A 22,074-nucleotide genomic window follows, 5' to 3' on the forward strand; every position below is an offset into this window, starting at 1 on the left:
CAGGCCCTGCAGGGTTAATTAGGTACCTAGATCTTATCTTTACTCTATTACACAAAAGGCAAAAACCTCTACAGGAACTGAATCCACTCAGAAAGAGCAAATAAACTAGCTCTAAATGATCACAACCTGACCAAGCTTTTCTGCTTCAGCTCCCTGTATGCCTTCAGGCAATGGGGATTTAAAAGCACTGAGATTACAGGACCATAAAAATACACATTTACATTTACATGTGGTCACATGCAAAATTTAAGATTTAGAGAAAGCCACAAAGGGAATGTTTAACATAAGTAGCCAGGCACAAGCTGAATTAATGACACAGCAGCCCCAGCAGAAACACAAGAAAAACATGTAAACCTTCATCTATTATTAGTTGCCGTAGCCCACACTCCAGAGCACAAAGATGCGTGGTCACTAACGTGGTCTTTGCCACTGGATCTTTTAGCTGCCATACGAACAGGAGCTGGGCAAGTGCTGAAGTGCAGGGAGTTCACATGAGAGTCCTTGCTTGGAGTTTTGCTTCTTTGTTTGATGATTAAATCACTAATAATATTAATAGAGCAGCTGGAACCCTCCCTGACCCCTGACTAAGTAGGGAGATCCTGGGGGAGGGCTCTCCATGATGTGCACGTCGGACGCCTGAAGGCTGGCAGGAGGCTGCAGGCAGTGCTCTCAGGACATGCATTGCTTCCTTCCAGTGCTGATGGGAAGAATTCGCGCTCTTGCAGCCCCTGGCAGGCACACACAACTTTTGCACCAAGCCTTGCGCATCTGCTCCAGGCAATCCCTTCCCTTAGAAGTTACACATCATCATGTAATGCAGACATACTTTTACTGAAAAGCTTCAGGAATAGACTCTTTCTTCCACGTGCTGGTACAGCACCTAACATTCTAGGTTTCAAAACAGGCATGTTGTCTGCTTGTGCAACTGCAGCTCAAGTAAATGCTGGCTAAGAAATGAAACAAGTTTTTTTTTTTCTTCTTCTTTTCTTGCCTTGGCTCCTTTGTTTTAGCAGGGAATAAATGATTTTTTGCAGGAGTGTCCTTTGAGAGAATTAGCACTAGAATGGTTTAATTTAAGCAAATGTGAGTTCTGGTTGCATAATTACGGATCTGCTCACGTGCCCGCAGATACGCACAAGAAGAGAGTGCAGCAGTTCCCTGGGGAAAAGTAATGAAATCTGTTTGTCTTGCAAAAACAAGGTTGTATTATAGTATAGCAAATGATAGAATGAGGATTTCTGATGCAGGACATTATTTAGTAATTAATTTCCAATGACAGATGAGTTTCAGAAACTAGTTGTCCGGCTGCAAATCTTTTTTCCCACAGATGTATATTTGTTTAGCTCCTCTGCACACTTCAGATTACTCACCACCGTTGGCAGGGTCTGATCCTCAGCTGGTCAAGCTCAGCACGGTAATGGAGATCAATAGTGGTGTTATTTTATAGCAGCCCTGGTTTTAGGATGCTGATTGTTTAACCTTGCGAAGTGGAATGCATTGTGTTAGTTACACCCTAGTGGTCGGGAACTCAAGCTATCAAGAGGGATCCTTGTTTAGGAATCTCATTTAAAAAGGGGGAAAATTAATTAATTGATGTTTGTGGCATTACTGCTGTGCTGAAAGCTAAGCATATGCAGAAATCCTCACAGAATGAGGAAATAAAGATGTGGATTGTAAGACTGAGAAAAGAAGAAAAATCAGAAGGTCATGTTTTTTTACCTCTCGCTGGAGTTTTCTCCTAGGATTTGTTATGATTTACTGTCATTGCATATTATGTAAACAGTCACTGTTTCCATGAAGTGGGAGGTCCCGTTAATCTTCTTCTGAGTAGCTATTGAGCATTGTTTGTGAGCTTAACTGGAAATATACATCCTTACTGAAACGGAATGATCAAGAATCTGTATACCCCATAGCCTCTGGTTATGGTTCTGACCCTATAAAATGTGTAGGTGGGGTTTCCCTATTAACAGTCAGCCTGTAAAGCCAGGGGAAATCTGAGACGATTTCCCTGCTTCCTGCAGTTGTTTCCTCTGTAGTGGATGCTTTTGACTCATCCACATCAGCAATTGCCTGGCCCCAGGGCCCATGAAAATACTCTGGAGGGATAACTTTCTTTTTGAGCTTTAGGAACTGACTGAACATTAGGTGCTTTGAAAAATAATAAATGAAGGATGAAGCCTCACTTTCTTCCCTTCCCTCTTCTTTACAAAATCACATCTTTACTTCATCCTCTTCCAGCAGAACCCGTATTACTCTGTCATATAGGCTGTCCATGCTTTCTTCAACAACAAATGCAAAGCAATTGCAGCAAATGCATTGCTTGTAATCTTGTGTACACACTGACTGTTAGATCTTTTGGGGTCTAGTTTCTGCTTAAAAGGAAAATAAGTCTATGGAAGAAGTGCTATGCCCCTGAACTGTTCTGCCAGCGTATAAGGTACTGAATACTCTGTGAGATGCTATTGCCTTTCCAGCTGGACATAGGCTTTCTATGGTAGTATTGAACCACTTTACTGTAATATAATCCTACCCTCAATTTCCTGAGGGCTACGTGACTGAAACTTATCTGACAATTCTGGTACAGTCTGAGACACCCCATGATGGTGTCTTTTAGGGATGTCCCAAGGCAGTAGAGCTTTTCAAAGCAAAAGAATTCTTGTTCTTATATGAAAAGTTGAAAATAACAAACTTGTTGCATAATCCTGATCTGCTTCATAAATGAGACACTTACAAGGACATATTTCCACATTTTACTCAGATGTGTTTGTCTCCATTAATTTGGAAAAGCTCAGCTGAACCTAAATCCTGTATCACATAAAATTACTGATTTTAATACTGAGAGTACTATATGCATTTTCTTGTTGAAAAGCCCTGCCTTTCATGCTTGTTCCCTCAGCTATGCCCAATATTTCACTGACATCAGTGGGAGTCTTCCTAGAATGTCTGACAGTAATGTATTAATTCCTTTTTTCCAGGAGTGATTCCTTCAGTGCTGCCACACCAGTGGAGATTACAGTTGCATCTCCTTCCATACAAGTCACTACAGCGGAGCAGATCCTCTGGCTGTGTTTCCTGTCATCAGGTGTCACCCCAGCTAGATGTCTGCAAAGAAGCGGTAAGAAATCTACAACAGTCCTCTGCTCACTCACCTAGCTGCCAAACATGCACATTTCACTGGTTTTGTGAAAACACTTCCTCGCAGTAGAAATGTGATACAACTGACTAGGTAGGCCAACAGCCAATAGCTCTCTGATTGTCTGTCTGCTGGCCTAACAGATTAAATATTAGCATTTATGTCTCCTTGAAAGCAATGAATTTTCTCCAAATACGGTTCTCAAAGAACATTTCTTCTTCTGCACCAGATAAACTGTCAGACAAGTGACATAGATAGGCAGGATGGGAGTTTAAACACATGACTGGCAGAAAATAGAACCTGTTATTTGGGTTGATTTTTTAATTTGCTTGCTCTCCACTGGTAAATGAAACAGAGCGCACAATTACAGCAAGATGACTACACAAATTAGTGAGGGAGTCCTGAAGGCATCTGCAGGGTGAAGGCCTCTTGGCTGTTAGTTGGTGAAATTTGCCCGGGAGACAAATACTTTACGAAGAATTTCTTCCATGAGAAATCTTTCAGCTCCTTGGGGTTTTCATTGCTACTTCTGCTCTACACTGACAATGTATGTTTGTTTATAGATGTTGATAGAATTTGGAGTTTCTATAGACGGGTAAGTTTGAGATGAGTATTTTTTTTCCCAGCTAACAGAGGGAGGAATATTTGAAATAGATTTAAGAAGTAGACAGAGGCATTCTTAATTTGTTTCTTTAGGGTTTCATTTTTCTGATGCAAGTTATTCGTAACTCCCACAGAAGCCAATAAATTTGTAGTCCTTCACGGCAGGAGAGGCACTGAAGTCAATGGGAATTATTTGTATCCTGCAGTGGGGGAATAAGCCTCCTGGGAAACTGTGAATCTCCTGTTTGCCATAAGCAATTAATTACTGCACTGTCAGTAATTAATCACTGACGAATTTGTAGGAATCCCTATTATTATTTAAGTGTATCTATGCTTTCATTATCACTCCTTTCTAATATAAAAGTGACTGATGCGAGTTATAAAATGTTAATATATAGATTTCATCTGACACTTGGTTTATGGCTTATCCTTCATTCCCTGTATCATAGCACTTGTTGCCTCAGATTCAGTGTTATGTCCAGGCCTGCTGCAGATCTCCTCTCCTCAGAATTTCACCCATTGCTCGTGAGAATTTCAACTTCTGGATAAATAAATATTTTGGGTCAGGTCTTAAAAACATAGAAGTCCTTATTCACATGTTATTTTTGGAACCTGCCCATGTCTTAGTGGAACTCTCATACCACAATAGCTGATGGAAGAAATAGAGAACTGTAACTTCATTCCTGTACTTTGAAGGTCAGAGAGGAGGGGAGCAGAGGAGATGGGAGAAGGGATACAGAGATTCAGTGACTAAGCTTTCCCTGCAGGGAAATAAAAAGGGTTTAGTAGTGACAGTAAGGAGAACAAACACAGCGTCAAATGCATGCGTCTTCCAAAGAGAGATAAAAATCTTATCAGGGTAAAACAAACTTACATAGCAGTGCTGGTGGGTTGCAACAAGCTGAGCTCCCTCTGTCCTGTCCTTCTTGGCATTTTTTTTTGGTGACAGATGTCCCTTCTCTCCCAATGGTCTTCTAGTTCAAGAATGAAGAAACTGTTCTCTGAACTTTTTATTCATGGTTGCCTTCATAGACTTCTCTATTCCTAGGCTGTGAGAGTAAATTCATTGTTATTCTTCCAATTATCAGTCTCTTCCTGTATTGCCTTTTTTTTTTTTTTTTTAAGAAAATACTCAGTTGACCAGTTGGGCCTGTGTTGAACCATCTCAGCTCAGATATTGATCTGTTTCCAACCTCTAAGAGCAAACAAATAGAAGGGATTTCTAGACTGGGATTTCTCCTGTCTTTAGACTACTTAGTTATGTAGCACTTTACAGGCAGAAATAGTTTGAGGCCATCTTTAAATACCAGAATTAGAAACTGATCTGAAAAAAAAAATAAAGGAAACCTTTGGGATAAAGTGTTTAACTTTCAGATAAAGTTTATCACGGCACTGAGAAAGATAAGATTTTGTTAAATATATTCATTTTAACAGGTGGTTTTCACAGATTCACAGATTCACAGATTTCTCTAGGTTGGAAGAGACCTCAAGATCATCGAGTCCAACCTCCGACCTAACACTAAGTACTCCACTAAACCATATCCCTAAGCTCTACATCTAAACGTCTTTTAAAGACCTCCAGGGATGGTGACTCCACCACCTCCCTGGGCAGCCCGTTCCAATGCTTAATAACCCTTTCGGTAAAGAAGTACTTCCTAACATCCAACCTAAAACTCCCCTGTCGCAACTTTAGCCCATTCCCCCTCGTCCTGTCACTAGGCACGTGGGAGAATAGACCAACCCCCACCTCTCTACAGCCTCCTTTCAGGTAACTGTAGAGAGCGATGAGGTCGCCCCTGAGCCTCCTCTTCTCCAGGCTGAACAAGCCCAGCTCCCTCAGCCGCTCCTCGTAAGACTTGTTCTCCAGACCCCTCACCAGCTTGGTCGCCCTTCTCTGGACTCGCTCGAGCACGTCCATGTCCTTCCTGTAGCGAGGGGCCCAAAACTGAACACAGTACTCGAGGTGCGGCCTCACCAGAGCCGAGTACAGGGGGCCAATCACTTCCCTAGCCTTGCTGGCCACACTGCTTCTTATGCAGGCCAGGATGCCGTTGGCCTTCTTGGCCACCTGAGCACACTGCTGGCTCATATTCAGCCGACTATCCACCAATACTCCCAGGTCCTTCTCGGCCAGGCAGCTTTCCAGCCACTCATCTCCCAGCCTGTAGCTCTGCTTGGGGTTGTTGCACCCCAGGTGCAGGACCCGGCCAGGTGCAGGACCCGGCACTTGGCCTTGTTGAACTTCATGCAGTTGACCTCAGCCCATCGCTCCAGCCTATCCAGATCAGTTTTGACAGTGCCAAAGATCTCTTCCACACTCATGTTAGCAAACTATGTCTCATGCTACAACATTCTTCACTCTCCTCCAGACCCCTTAATATAAGAGGGTAAACAGTGACCAGTCAGACGCTCAGAACAGGCTTCTGGGATTTGGAAAAATATCATGAATGGGAAAAATCATGTGTAATTGATGGGCAAATGAAGGGTGTTTCTATAGAAACGTGGTTACTGTGGACTCAGGTTTGGAACTTTTATGCTGCGAATGAGTGCCCCTGTGAAGTCCTAGCAGAGAGAGCAACACAGGTTTGTGGTGACAGAAGGTTCAAGGTGGAGGCCATTCTGGCTAAAGAGCAGAGCTTCACAGAATTTCAGTGAAAGCAGGTAGAAAGGTTTGAATAAGGACCCTTGAAAACTTTCTAGTTATCTATGCAGGCAATTAAGGAAGCATTGCCAGTTGATTTTCTTGGCAACTGAATAAAAAATATATAAAACAGAGCCAGGTTTAGGTCACATAGTAAGTTTATAGTTTATAAAGAGAGCCTACAGTTATAAAACACCCTGCAATGGCTTTAATCATGTGATTTATACACCATTAATACTTTAAAAAATACCAAATGAGAGTCAGCTATATGATCAAGTCCTTATGCGATACAAACAACCATAGGTTGATTATCTTCCTACTGAAGTGTATTCAATGGAGTTCTTTACCTCTCTTATCCCCCCAACAGCAAGGACCCATGTGATTAAATGTTACATTTCATAGATCAGTGAGATTACATTGCATATGTTTTGTACAATTATTACTGTTTTGCTTCGGGCAGCCTTTCAAATGTTTGCTGCATGGGATTATAGCAGTATGAAATCTAGCAATGCTCTAGTGATTTGACACTTGCTGCTTCCTCTCTGTTATCTTCTGTCAAACACTAACCCGTTCATGGGGAGACTGTAGAATATTGATCAGAGCACAGAATCATTAACACAATGTAGTTTTCCACATCCTGCCACATACCTGCTCATGCAGTTTATGTTCAACTTTTGCGGTGCAGCATTCGGGATGTGGAAGTCTTTTCTAATCAAATATTACAAAAGAAGGGCCAGATCCACAGCTTCTGTAGATACCCTGGCATTTGCTAATTTGTGTTCAGCTGCATTGATTTTTCACCCTCTGTAGAACCTTGTCCCTGAAGCTTATAAATTGAGATAAATACTTGGTCTTGCTACTGAGCTTTCCAGTAATCAGTTGGAAGCCTGAGGTCCCCTGGCTCCATCTGGGTAATAAACTGCAGATGCTGGATGCCTCTCCACCTGATGAGCTGTCAGTGTTCTGGGTAGATGAGCTGTCAGGAAACTAAAGAGGTTTCAGGTTGAAACCTTTCCTGATTTTTTTTCCCTCCGTAATAAAAATAAATAAATAAATAAAACAAGTAAAAATGGTTCAGTGGAATGTCTTGATTTCACCAAATCAGCATTTTCTCCAACCAGGATCAGTTCTAAGAGAAGCCAGAAGCCCGTGAGTTCAGCTGAATTTTGGAACACTGCTACTGTACTTCTTTTGAGTGAAGACGGTTTAGGGGCGCAGCAGCTAGTGATTGCCTGGTTGCATTGCACAGACAGCATGGTTCTGTGGTGAGTCATGAGGCAACAAGGAAATAGGGGGAGAGTTCAGTGGGTAGGGTAAAGGCCTTGAAGATGGAAAAGTTAGTGCTAACAGGGACTCATTTCAAGATCCCTGAAACACTTGGCACTGCAGGATTTTAATGTATATGGTTATGAAGTGGGCGTTACATGGAAATCAACAAATGAAGTGGTTGGTTTAAGTTCAGAATGCTTGTATAACAGACTGTGGATATGTTTTTTGGAGTTTCCATTAAGAGACCGATAGTGGAAAATGTGTCTCATATTAGTTATTGTGCTAGAGATACTCATTTCAAACACTTCACTTTGTTTCTAACTACTGCTGTCCTGATCACAGTTAGAAAGTGTTCATGTGAAGAACCTGGAGTAGATGGAACGGGATCCTTCCTCTCTAGAACTCAATGGGAGCTGTGCTGTTTATTTCATTAAGAATTAGATTGGGCCTTTAGGAACAGAGAGTTTAATTACTACTAAAATGGAATGGATCCAGCCCACAGATTCTTTCCTCAGCTTTGAAAATTTCTCCGGTAAACGCCAAGATGTTTTTAAACAGAACAAAGCATCCACAAAAAGCCTAAAAAGTTCCATCTTTAAATCTCTCTTCAAGCATGAAGGTGGCCCTAGCAGATATGTTTAATAGCTAGCATTCAGGATATGGTAAGTCTCACAGCCGTGCTTTAGGGCCAGTTGACAGCAGAAGAGAGTTCCCGTGTGAATGCTGAGTGCTCCGGCTAGCTCTGTCGAGCCAATCCATTTCTTCAAAGACTAGACAGTGCTGAACTTAGTAACATGAAAAATGTGACTTTTTTAAATTCTATTTTAAGTCCACAGCTGGATTTTCAGTCAATTAAGATGTTTCTCTTCTTGTGCTTTCTGGTTAAAATATTACCTTAAGTCAACCAACTTACGTTTTAGTATGCTCTTAAAAGACGGAAAGTCAAGCTTGCATTTTTATGAATTTTCAAGACCAAACTTTTCTTTCTGATTTTTTAAATAAAATCTGCAAGGGGATAGTGATCAGAACCTGGGGTTTCTCTTCTAAATGTCTGATGACTTCTGCTAGGATGGAATAATCAGCCAAAGCATCAATTTTAAAGTCAGTGAGGTCTTGGAAACCCTCCGGATAACTGCAAATTTTAGTTCAGATTGTACATTCATCTAAAATGACCCTGACTTAGAAAAAAGGTATTAGCATTATGAGAGAGCTCATAAAACTTTTGGGGTCAAAATTAGCCTCTAGAACTATACTTTGGTTTTCTATTACAGGGCACATAGAGCCGGTCTGGTTTTCCCAGGCTTTTTGTTCATCTGCTTGCCAGCAAGCTATTTAAATTGAACTGCATCTCAAATCAGTGCATTTCCTTATAAAGTACTGAGTAAAATTTTGTATCTTCTGCCACAAACTAATATGTCCTAACAGAATTCATTTTCTAACAGCATTTCCTTTTCCTCAGAGTAAAAATTAAGGCTGAATGAAGAAAGATACATAAGCAACACTGGGTCCATATTCTAGTGAGATTGTCAAAGTTTCTTAGGAATCCCACGCTCCTAGCATGCCTCAGCTGAACAGCTCTGGGGCTATCTATGCTTAAGAATGCATCTCTTGAAGTAAATACTGTTTACCACTCTGTCACTACCTTTCTCCTTCATGGTTGCCTGGGATTTTTTGGTGGTATAACTATGGTGTCCTATCTAGGTCTAAGACTTCTTGATTCGCCTGACATCAGGATTTTCTTTCACTAGTCTACATCAGGACTTTGGTTCTGCAGATTTCTCTGTATTGACAGTTTGTTTACATATCCTGTCTGGGGCAGTTATTTCACTGATAACTGCATGGCAGACAGAATCATTGCATGGCCTTGGACTTGGAATTTATGGAGTCTGGTCTACAGGGACTTGACACACATTTTATTGTAAGGTTAGAGAAGGACAACTATTTTGTGCAGCACACTGAAATGTTAGTTTGGGGAATTAAGATGGACACTTGCTAGGTGATTTTGCTTTGTTTTGTCTTTCTTGGTACATGCCGATAAATTACACAGTGCCATCTTCTGTAAGGCTCAGAAGCATAAAAGCTAAAATTTCTGTATCCAGTTACTCCACATCAGTTTCATGTACTACAGTTAAGAAAGAAAGAAAGAAAAGAAGACAGAGAGAAAAGGAAAAAAGAGAAAGTGAGAAAGGGTTGGGGGATGAGGAAATGAGGTAGAGAAACTACCCAGTTTTGTATTGATTTACACACCACAGTATTTAGTTTCTAGTAATGTTCATTGTCCCAGGCACATGCACCATCCTTTGAAACAGAAATGTCTTTGAAGGCCAGTCTAACTCAGAGGTTTGTGTGTGTGTAACAGGAGCATTCTAAATGACCTTTAAAAGTAAGGTTAATAGCTGCCTCTACTGTGTCATTTCCTCAGCTATGCAATGGGAAGATTATAAAGTATGGCGAGACCATTATCCCAGATAACTGATGTAGATAGAGTCTGGATATGAATAAACGGAGAAGGAGATAGGTGAATATGGGTCTTATATCCTGTAACATCACTGTAGGCGAGGAAACATGCCCAATTTAAAGTCTCTGTATTTGTAGATTTGAGGAAGGAGCAATGGGCTTTCACTTAGCAAGTGTAACACATTTTATTCTTAGAAATAAAGATATTTTATTCTTAGAAATTAGAGCAGAACCCTATAAGGCCTTGTCTTCAGCAGGCAAAAGTACATTACTAATAGCCGGACCATCTTTCTAAAATGCACATTTCTGACAAAAAAATCTTACTATATTTTGAACAGCTTTTTTAAATAAAAAAAAAGGAAGAGAATTATGAAAACATCCAGTAGTCTCAGGTACTATGATGCTGCATTTAAAAAGCATAATTAAAAAACATAGTTGAAAGTAAAAAATGTTTCACTTCATGGCAAACAAAATGTTTCACTGATTCTGAAACTCTTCTTTTGAGTAAATCAGTGAAGGAAGTAGGGTGATGCAATGCCAAGATTTGGGAATCCATAGCATGGACTCTTCATATCAGGCCTCTGGAAAGAGATTCAGATAAGCCAGTACACTGGGTAGAAAATTGCTAATGAGATTTAAATTCATCCCTCATTAGAAGATCATCTGTGCTTGGGATCCTTCCCCTTCAGTGTCGTCCCCCCCCCCCCCCCCCCACTTTTTTTTTGAGAGAGAGAAAGTTGTCTCAGTTGACCACACAAGGTAATGATAAGCCCATTCACTTTCATGCTTATTTTCCGACTGTGTTCCAGTTGTTTTCCCCATCTAGTCGAATTCACATTCTGGCTGAAGAACATGGCCTTAAAATGAGCCTCTGTTCAACTTTTCCTCTGCATAAAAGGTTTTCACCTGTCCATTCTCGTATGTGTACACATTCCCATATTGAACTTCCTACCTTTGAATGATGGAAGTCTCATAAAGGAGCATATGACATTGAACCTGTGAGGTCTGTGGTTGTACAAGCTCACTTTTCACCTCCACTCAGGCCCACTGGCCCCGTTTAGTGCTGGAAATCTCTTAGGCCTCCCTTTTCCACAGGAGACCCACCCAACTTTCAGCAAGTAGAAACTAGTGTCTTCTAACACATCTAGGAATTCATGGCCTTGAGGGATGTAGCTGTCTTTAAAGGTCTTTGATGGAAAGTCAAGGGATGAGGGATGGGGCAACTGCAAGACAGAAGGAATCATTTAGTGTCATGATGCTTTTTTGAGAATCAGGCTTCAGTTTGTTATCCCACCGCAGGCTGCCTAGTGTTTCAATCTCTCCATTCCTCACCTGCCCAAAAAATGTTTCCTTACTTTGCCCTTAGAAACACTGTCTTAAAAGCTGTGATTTGCTCAGGCACTTGAGAGGTAGGGGTCTAACAAGTATTTATGCCACAGTGCTGATGTTTCTCGCACTGCTGGACACTTGTCACACTTTTGGTTTGGGAAAGTGCTGATGTAATGTCCTTCTGTCTCTCTGGCACTCTTTACAAGCTTCAACTGTCTTCAGCTGTCTGTAGCTTGAAGTTCACTGTTGACTTTTGGAGTACCATTTCCATCCGACCTAGTGCTGGAAGTATGGACTTTCTAAGGCTCCAGGCTTGTTACTTTTCTGTAATGCTAGTTAGGGTCTCAGCTGCATTTGGCCACATGAACAATAACCACTGACTGACACTATGACATCTCCAAAGCATTGTCTGTCCAGTTCGGGTGCAGCCCCCTGTTCTTGGTGGAATAAAGCAGCCCTCATCTGAATGGAGAGGTTGAGGGAAACAGCCCTGTGGCTGCATGTTACATGATAACAAAGAAACGTGCCTCATTACCTGGCATTAATAGCAAGGGGGATGTTGGCTGGAAGCATTTGAGTGACTCTCTCCTTCCACCCATAAACCAAAGCATTGGCACGTAAGCCTTATAATTCTGAAGAGTGAAGAGGGGTAACATACTTACTGCAAGACTGTGGAGCAGTAAAAGGAAGTCCATACTTTTTTAGCGTAGCCATTGGAATAGGATAAAGCAGGGACCTTTTTACCATTTTTTCACACAGTGCTTAAAATGTCAACATATTTAACAATTTATTGTGGCAAAACCAAGGCATGGGAAGAGAGCTTATTTAACAGTGAAAACCAATGGAATTCCTAAGGAAAAAATGACATTTTTCCCTTAAAAATGGCCCTCATTGGCCCTGACTGTGTCCCTGGGGATTCTATTCACATTCTTGCCCATGGCCTAGGACACCATTTCAGCCTGGCTCCGGCCTGTCACTCCCAGCCCCAGCAGCGCTATAGGATGTCACTCTCCAGCTCTGCCACGGCCCTAGGCCCTGCTGAGCCAGGCTTGGCCTGCAATCTGATGTCCTGGCCTGGCCTCAGCCTTGCTCTGTCACCATGAACTTGGCTGGGTCTCTGGGCTCAGGGCTGCCTCCAGCTGCTGCCCCAGGCCTGCCCTGCTCGCCTCGCTGGCCTGTCCCCTGGCAGTGCCATCACGCCCGTCCTCTTGTCCCTTAGGGAGTAGCTGGCCCTTGCTGAACCATGACATGACACTTTCCTTCCCTCATTCCTGGGGCTTGGCTGAATTCTTCATTTTCAGTCTGTAAAGTGCAGTTTCACTGCTCTGAAATATTTAAGCTGTTTGTTTTGCCTTCTGTCTGGGTAAGAGGCATCTTCATAGTTTGTGTATACAATTCATCACAGGTATCTAACCTACTCCTCTGTGAGTCAGCTTCCAGGAAAACAGTCCATCGGGAATTCCAGATGGCATGTGGGCACAATTCAAGGGAAGGTGTATTTGTTATCTCTTCAGCGTATTCATCAGAAAACGTCTCAGAAAATGTTTCTGCTATTCCAGCTTTGTTAATTTTGCCTGATTATCAAACCATCGGTGTTTGTAATACCATCGGGTTGCCAAACAGTGAACAAGCTTTTGGCGTAGTCTCACGTCGTTTTTTACTTTACACTGGCAAGTATTTAATTGTTTGGGAGTTAGTCCAACGTACACTGCCCTTCCCATTATTGATCGCAAGAGCAGCCAACATGTTTTGTAACTGCCAGTTTTAAAGACCAACAACTGCATTTGAAGTGTATAGTCTGTATTTTGTCAGCTGCAGCAGGGAAACATCATTGGAACTGGATCACATAATGTACAGACCTGATAGATGGACTCAATTAAATCAACAATAATATAGCAGTTGGCACACTCAGTGTTGCTACTCTGATCCTTCTGTAAAATTTTTCCAAATCCTTTTTATTCTCCAAGCCTCTGATCAAAACTTTAGGCCCTTTATAACCCTAATTCAAACATCACTTCAGAGGTTAACACATTTGAACTCCCAAAGCAATGCTTTTAACTTCTATCCTGTGGTCAATAAGAGGCTAACTCTATCTATAAACAGTGTCAGATGGTGTCTCACACATTGCACTTAAGAAACCTTACTCCTGATAGTTCCTTGACCTTGGTGGCCTTGCAGACCGGGCAGCTTAAAATGACACTGAACAGGGTACCAATGGAGAGATCACATGCTCGATACTGTAAAGCTGACAGCAAACTGACAGTGCTTAGGGTGTGAGGAAGGAGGCTAGAGAGCATCTGAGGGAAGGGAACAATGAAGTCTGTTCCAAAGCAGCAGGTTGGGTTAACTACAGATTATTCTTACAGGCACATCGCTATATTTTTTCTGTTGATCATATATTAGCTACATACACGTACTCTAGAGAAGCAGAGAAGATATATTCCTGGTGGTTACTCTTTCCCTTTTGTGCCTGGTATTGTTGCAAATTACAATAATGTCAGGAATAATTTGGACAAGATGAAGTATTAATGCAGAGCAACATCCTCATTGGCAAACAGAGGCTGGATCTTCAGCTGGTGTAAATACAGAAAGGTTTTGTGATATTGTGAGTGTTAAATTAGTTTGTACTAGCTGAGGGTCTGGTCCAAAGAAGCACAAAGGGGAATTCAACGTTCTGTTCTATTGCAAACCCTCTAAACGTCAAGTGACTACAGGCATGACAGTTGAAATTGCATGAATGGATTCAGATTATTCAGTTTTGGTCTGTTATTTCAAGACACATGGTTACTAGGCAAAGCAGTTCAGAAAGTACTGTGAAAAGTAGTGGTACCCAGTGTTGAAGAGAGGAGGGAGGGTTTTCATCCTGGTTTCTTTGTTGAGGATGACTGTACGAAATCTCAGGCGAGGTCAAGTCAAACTCTTTGCAACTCTTCAGAAAGCACTGCCTTAGAAAGTGTTAGATGTAATTCCTCAACACCCAACTTTTATTCCCAAATCTCATGCCAGATTTGCACTGGGTGATTTGTATCAGTAGCAAATAGTGTATGATCTACAGCTGATGCACTCCTACTGTGGATGCAACCCCATCAACAAAGCTCTGTTCTATATCCTTTTGTCAAGAGATGAACTGGAACATGACAGTTTTACTGCTATAAATAAGTCTGTAGAGCCAGTTTTTGAAATCCAGCTGTGTCCATCAAGATCATTTCTCTTCATGCACCTGATGGATCTAGCTATGTTGACACAAGTCTGTAATACACATGCAGCCCACAATCTATTTCTAGGCTCTTGAGCACACAAAATATTTATTACACATGCCTGTGCTCCGCAACAGCATTCATTTTTCTGTTATATATTGTGGGAACAACTTGAACATGCTGTACCAAAAAGTTTACATATGCTGAGCTGGTGGGAAGGATGAGAGTAGGGGAGGGAGATACGTTTCTGACATGCTGACTTATTTCAAAGGCTCCCATTTCTTAGTGTTCTCAACTGCAAATCATTTGATCACTGGGTTGTTACAGTTCAAGTTTGCAGAGAGTGATACAGAGAAAATGATTCTTTTTCTTTTCTCCTTCCCATGCTTGGCCCATCTGAGATCTGTGAGTTCTTCAGATTTAGATGTTTGAAATTAATCAAAGTATGAATGAATGTAGAAATATATATAGAAAATCAGACACTCAAGTTTGAGAAGTGACTGAACTGATACTGGCTGGTTAAAGACAGTCAAATCTTGAATTAAGGGCTTATAATGGCAACTATTGGGCAAGCTTAAAGTGACAAAGAGGACAAGAGTGGCGATTGCCACCCTTTTTCTAGTACAACATTTGTCAAGATGATGAAGATTTTAGATATTTTCCGCTCCTACCTTCTACCTCATATTGATCATGTACTGGGTTACAAAGGTTACCTATAGCTTGGGTTTTTCCTTCTTTGAATATAGTTACCCAGAAATTCTCTCTATAGTTGATGCTGTCAGAGGCAGGTAAACTGTTTATACAGCTGATTCCTGTTTAGTGGGTATAATGTTACTGTTATTTATTTTGTAGGAAAACAGTGAAGTTTTTGTTTATCTCCAAGTTTATTTTCTCAGGGAGCAGCTGAAAAGCTTAAATAATAGTAAATCTCTGTTTTTTTTTTTTTTTTTTTTTTTTTTTCCAGATATTCTACCTTCGGAAAATCTCATTTCCGAATACCTTTAGAAATGTTTGCTTGTAGGCAATTTTCAAAGACCTAACGTTTGACTTTGCTGATGCATGTGAACCCAAAGTTTTGACAAAATATTTTCAAAATTTCTCCAATTTATTCTCCAAATGAATAGCAATATTTTCATCACTCGATTCATTTTTTTTGGTGTTATTCAGGACCAAATGACAGGTTCATTGATCAATTCTTTTGTCTATAAACATAGTTTAAACATCACTTTTAAATGGAAAAGATAGACCAAACAATCTGATAAGGATTCCTGATTGTGTACACTGCATGTCTCCTTGTAATTGCATAGCTCTGGACTCCCTGGTCACAGTACCTTTATTATTAATAACATAAATAGACTCTTCAATCTGTGTTTCTGTAATTTATCCACTGGATTGAATTCAGCATGCAGTTTTGTAGGTCTTTTGTCTATAGCCTGTACCTAGATTGTCCATGACTCCTACTCCAAAATCACTGCTTTTTGCCGAAAAAAAGAAAAAAAAAAAAAAAAGAAAAAACAGTGAATGTGGAGCATAGATGTGCGTTGCATTCCTTGATGCCTGGGTGTGTTCTGTAGCTCACCAGTAAAAGATGTATCACAGCACAGTTTAGCAATCTCTGAGAAGATGAGAGGGCTGTTGTGCAAGTTACTTTCTGATCAAATTAAAACAAAAATAAAACAAAACAAAAAAAAAAACCAAACTTGTCTCTAAACCCTGACAATGAAAAGAGACAAAGAATGGGAGAGAAATGTTATTGTCTCTCATTTATTCATAAGATAGCATGGTGAAGAGAGCCCATTGCTCCAACCACCTGTTGATACAGAGCAATTTTATGTCAGTGTTTGAAATTAAACTCTGGTTGGGCTAACTGCATAATTACGGGACTAGTTTTTCCCTTTTGAGTGCATTTTTCCTGACTCTTCCATTTTCAAATAGTCTTATGTGGGACTGAAACCAGCACACACCAGGAACTAGAGATGCAGCCCTTTAAGAATAGTTTTGTTGTTTTCCTTGTACTTTGCTCCTCTTTTAGATGACTTTTGAGTTTGAGCTCACCCCTAATGAACGCTATGAGCTTGCTAGAGAAGAGAGCTCTATTCTACCTTACTCTTTTGAAGGTTAGTGCCTGACCTGGGATAACTGACCTCTGCCTCTCCGCAGCGTGTGTTCAGAGGGGATGGCTGAAGTCAAGTAACAGCAGCTGTGTATGAACAGCAGAGATAGCATGACTTATCCAGGAGGGGAGGAAGGTTTCAACCATCCAGGATAAGTGTCAAATGTTTTTCTCACCAGGGAACTCAAAATAAACACTGTGACAATCCTTGTCCCATGTTACCTTGCTGCTTGAGAAAACGTAATGTAAGTACCAGCCATAAGCTGGCCTGGAATTCCCCACTTAGGCTTTAAGCATTTCCTCGATGAGTGGAGGAGAGATTTGATTGTCTCTATCTTTGAAAGGTGATAGAAATACTCCAGAAAAGCATGCGCCAATTGCATGCATTAATGTCTCCCGCAAAAGCCAATTCTCAGCTGAGGATACTGTGCAGACAGTATCTCCCATCAAAGCACAGAGCACAAAATGGGATAACAGGGTCTGACGTGAGTGAGTGATAACTACAGGGAGAGAGATACCTGCAATGTCTTGTGAACTTCTCAGGCCTGTCGCTGAGAGGCAAGGGCTGTTTAGTGGATGAAACCGGTGTCTCTGAATCCCTGACCTCAACAGATTTTCCTTCGTTACATAAGAGTGAGAGTGCTGCCTCTAAAATAAGAAAGGGGAAGTTATTGTGATCATTTCTGACAGCTACATGCAGGAGTTGCACAGGGACATTTGACCTCTGGATTTTTTGAGCAGTGTGGAGTCTGTTTTACATATTGAGTCTTTGGAGAGTACCCACAGCATGCATTTGGTTGTGAAAATTGGGGTTTACATACTTGTGAAAGATAGAGTATAAGTACATCCAGTATAGACATCTAAAGTGACTAGTACTTCCTACCTTTCGTGGCCATTTATATAAAGTAAGAATTAATACAAATACACACGGAGGATGTGGGCTATCCTACCCCTTTTTCTCTAGTCTCTAAGAGAGCTGTACTGGAGATTAATCAACCGAAAGGAAAAAGTTGACATCTAGCCCTTTGCTGGCATAATTCAGTATAGATACAAATGTACATCAGCATCTGATTCCTGCTGCCAGGAGAAGAGGGTCCTTATGTCCACCACAGGGCCCTTCGAAACCTTCACAATTCTGGCAAAAGCCAAGAAATTGCAGTTAGGGCAAGAAAAATTGTTGAAAAACTGTGAATTACAGCAACAGCCACAAGTGTGTGCAGCTTTAGAGATTAAACTCCTCCCTTTTTTTTTCACATAAAGTCTTGGTCAGCATCCAAAGCAAGGAGATAATTCTGAGATGCTTTGCTGTTATCCTGTGTCAAATCCAGAATCCTGCAAGGCATGTTGGGGCAGGCTTGCAGTTTTTGGTGGTTGCCTCTGGTTTTCCTCGTGGAGGATCTCTGGAGAAGAATGATGGCTGTAAGAGGGTCCCAGCCAGCCTGTTCTACCTGTTACATCCAACCGAATGCAGCTCCACTTGTGGGCAGTCCTGCATTCTCCCTTTGAGATGCAGAGATTGGGTCAGCCTTAGGTGATTCAGTGGGCAGCAAAACACAAATGCGTCTGCCCTTGGCTTGCGTGACTTGACAAAGCTGAATTGCCTTCAGTGAAGCCGTGTGGGTTTCTAGCAGCTGAAGAACAGCCCCAATAGGACATGAAGAGCTTCCTACTGCAGATGAAGCAATTTGCCACCCACTTCTATTATTAGCAGTTGAAGGGTTTTTGAATCAGGAAGAATGGCAAAATTGACTTCCTTTTTGTTGGGCTCTGAAGTGAAAAATGGGCTGTTGTCATGAGCAGTGTTGAAAAATACCTCCCGATTTTGAGAAAACACACAGCTGTTGTCTCGTATTAATTATTTACCAGGATATTAAGCAGCCATTAATGGTGACGGGAATACATGGAATGTTAATATATGTTAGGCTGATAAATTAATTTAGGGAAATAACATTTTTTTTTTCTTCTGAAAATTGCATTAAACCATTGGACTGCCCTGCACTGCAATAGGACACAAAGTGGGGCTGAGAGCCTGAGAATCTGAATTCAATTTGTGACTCTGTCACTGACACCCTGTGTGACCTCAGGGAACTTATATAAGCTCTGTGTGCCCTGTTTCCCTTTTGTTAAAGGAGAAAAAAAACCTTTCTGTTTCTCATGTTTGCCTGTTTAGATTCAGGGGCACTCATTCTTTCTGTACTGCACCGAAAAGAGTGAGGCCCAAGTCTCTTTGTGAGGGGCCCAGGGCTTTGCCATAGAAGTCATTATAGAAAGAACAAATTCTGTATATCTGGAATGTTGAATCCCAAAGCAAAATTAGAACAAGGCAACTCTGGGCTTGTACACACAATGCTGTTTTTTTAATTACTACTTCAATCATTCATTATTTTTAAAACTAAATACAATGATGTTTACAAAATAAATAACTACATATTTCCTTGTCACCAGCAAAGTGCTAAAAGGAGAATAAAGGAAATCATGTAGAGCCCTTCTTCAGTGGGAGATCGCTCCGAGAGGGAGCAGCAGAATTGGGTCCAGCATTTACCCAGCACTGATCAGTTTAAAGCACAAATGTTTCCTCCTAGTTCTCACGCTGGTAGGGACCAAGTGCTGCTTTCCTCTGAAAGTGCAAGGGTGTAGTTCTTCTTCTTCCATGCTTCCACAAAGTTCTGGAAGTTCTCTCCCATGATTTCCTTGGTTCACGCCCCACATGCCCAACCTCCCCACTGTGCTTGGGAGTCACATCTCCATGCCACTTGAAACTGCGTTGCCTGTGATCCAGCAAATTGTATGTGTTCCCCTGGGGCCTGGGTGTTTAAGAAACACGTCTTCTTTCCCTTCAGAGATGCAAAATAGCTGAATAGGGTGACCTAAGACAGTATATCATGAGATTCCCTTGGATTCACAATCAGCCGTCTGCCCTGGATACAGATGGCATGGGATGAGAGTAAATCCCTGAGGGCGAAGACCCATATGCCCGTGTGTGTATGCCAGTCGTATAGAGGGTCACCCGCTGCAGCACCTCTTTAAAAACTTATCATTAAGCCTGTCTCCTTTGTGAACTTTCTCATTATCATTTCATTGTGCTGTGCAGTTCTGGCCTGGCTCAATGAATATTGACTTCATGCTTGCTTTTCTAATTGAATTACAGGGGAGCAGGCTGAGCCACTGAAGTTTCCTGCCTGCAGTCCTGCTTCCCTGGCAGCCAACTGAATAGAGCCTGAAAGAAAAGCTGTTTGCTTGGGCATTATGAATAACAGAGACCTGTCACAAAGCTGCTACAATGATTTATTAAAAGACAGAAGAAAATGAGAAAGAATCTTGCTCACTTCCAGCAACAGCTGCTTGCTTTGCTTGCCTTCTTTTCTTTCTTTTTCTCTGGTTCTCCTTCTTTCATTTCTTTCATTTTATTTCTTACTTTCTTTCTCTTTCTTTCTTTCTTTCTTTCTTTCTTTCTTTCTCTCTCTCTCTCTCTCTCTTTCTCTCTCTCTCTCTTTTTCTCTCTCTTTCTTTCTCTTCCTTCCTTCCTTCCTTCCTTCCTTCCTTCCTTCCTTCCTTCCTTCCTTCCTTCCTTCCTTCCTTCCTTCCTTCCTTCCTTCCTTCCTTCTTTCTATTTCTCTCTTTCTTTCTTTCTCTCTTTCTTTCTTTCTTTCTTCCTTTCTTTCTTTTTCTTTCTTTCTTTCTTTCTTTCTTTCTTTCTTTCTTTCTTTCTTTCTTTCTTTCTTTCTTTCTTTCTTCCTTTCTTCCTTTCTTTCTTTCTTTTTCTTTCTTTCTTTCTTTCTTTCTTTCTTTCTTTCTTTCTTTCTTTCTTTCTTTCTTTCTTTCTTTCTTTCTCTTTCTTTCTTTCTTTCTTTCTTTCTTTCTTTCTTTCTTTCTTTCTTTCTTTCTTTCTTTTTTCTTTCTCTTTCTTTCTTTCTTTCTTTCTTTCTTTCTTTCTTTCTTTCTTTCTTTCTTCTTTCTTTCTTTCTTTCTTTCTTTCTTTCTTTCTTTCTTTCTTTCTTTCTTTCTTTCTTTCTTTCTTTCTTCCTCTCTCTCTCTCTCTTTTTTCTTTCTTTTGTCCTTTCTCTCTTTCTTTCTCTTTCTTTCTCTCTTTCTTCTTCATCATTATCTTTCTCTTATTTCTCTCTGTTTATCCCTTTCATTCATTCTGTCTCTCTCTTTCCCTTGTTCTTTCTTTCCCTTTCTCTGTCTCTTCCTCTCTTCCATCTCTTTATTTCTCTCTCTCTTCCTCTCCTGTCTGGGCTTGCCTTGCATTATTAACAATAGAAAGAAAAAGAGAAAACCAAATAATTTGAGAAAATGCTTCAAGCAAAAGGCATCATTCTCCAGTAACTTTCCTTGCCTAAGGCGGATGTGTTTATCATTGCAGTCAATTTATAGCAAAGAATACAAACATGTCACTGCAACTGCTCCAGCAAACAACATCCCATAAATGTCTATGCATTGTTAACAAGTCTCTCTTAGGAAAGCTTACTGTAAAAATAAACAAACAAACAAAACTGGATCACATCATAGTTTACCTTTCCTCTCAATGACTGCGATGGTCAGACTCCTATTTGCAGATTATTAACTAATTATATAATTTCTTTTGTCCTGTCATTATTGTTATCTTTCTTCCCTGATTCTCTGTCTTTCCTATTGTTCTGTACTGTTTACTTTCTCAGCTTTTATGGCTTTTCAGTTTACTTTTCACAATTTTTGTATCTTCTGTCCAATTCTAGCTAGTCTCAGCATGGAAAGTTGCAATATATTACTCCAGGAAAATCTCACTGTTCAGTGGCTGTCATTTTCCTTAATTCTGATTTAACCCTTCTTAGTGATTAATGAGGAATTTATCTTTGTTTAGAATAAGTGTATTGGCAACTGCTCTTTGGTAGCTAGCTACTAAGCTGTTTGCAAATAGAAGTGAGTTTTTTTAGTGACCTCATTGAAGATGAGGTGGATTTATTCTCAGGTTTACATGACTTAAAAGGGCAAACACGAAGCTTCAGCCAACACTTTTTTTTTTTAAAGAACACATCCACGGGGCTTATGTGTGCTTGTTTGGTAGCTACATTCCGCGTGGAAATGGACTGGCTATGGATGCCTTGTAACTTAATAAATGACTTTCTGGCACTTAAATGATTGATATTTGTTGAGAAATAATAGACGGTTACGTTAGTTGTCTGATCTGTCTTGTCCAGTTCCTGATTTTTGCAACTATCTGCTGCGTGGCCATTGGTAAATTAATGGCTCTTTCTCAAGTCTTCTGCTGTTTGTTTCCCTGCCTCGTCTACTTTGTCTTTAAGCCTTACGGGGCACTGTCCACTAAGGATGTCAGTCAAATACATGTATT

At 40.8% G+C, this 22,074-nt stretch overlaps 1 protein-coding gene across 1 annotated transcript in view; it reads left to right on the plus strand.

Annotated features, from left to right (window-relative positions):
- LOC310896546 (uncharacterized protein) overlaps positions 1-22,074 on the plus strand; it is a 282,713-nt gene that overhangs the window by 33,433 nt on the left and 227,206 nt on the right. Inside the window, exon 2 of the mRNA XM_083828962.1 lies at positions 2,976-3,115. Within this exon, the coding sequence (XP_083685088.1) occupies positions 2,976-3,115 (140 nt within the window). The remainder of the gene's footprint in view (positions 1-2,975; positions 3,116-22,074) is intronic.

The sequence above is a fragment of the Anser anser genome (genome assembly GCF_964211835.1).
Source record: "Anser anser genome assembly, chromosome: 3".
In the NCBI taxonomy this organism is placed as follows: Eukaryota; Metazoa; Chordata; class Aves; order Anseriformes; family Anatidae; genus Anser; species Anser anser.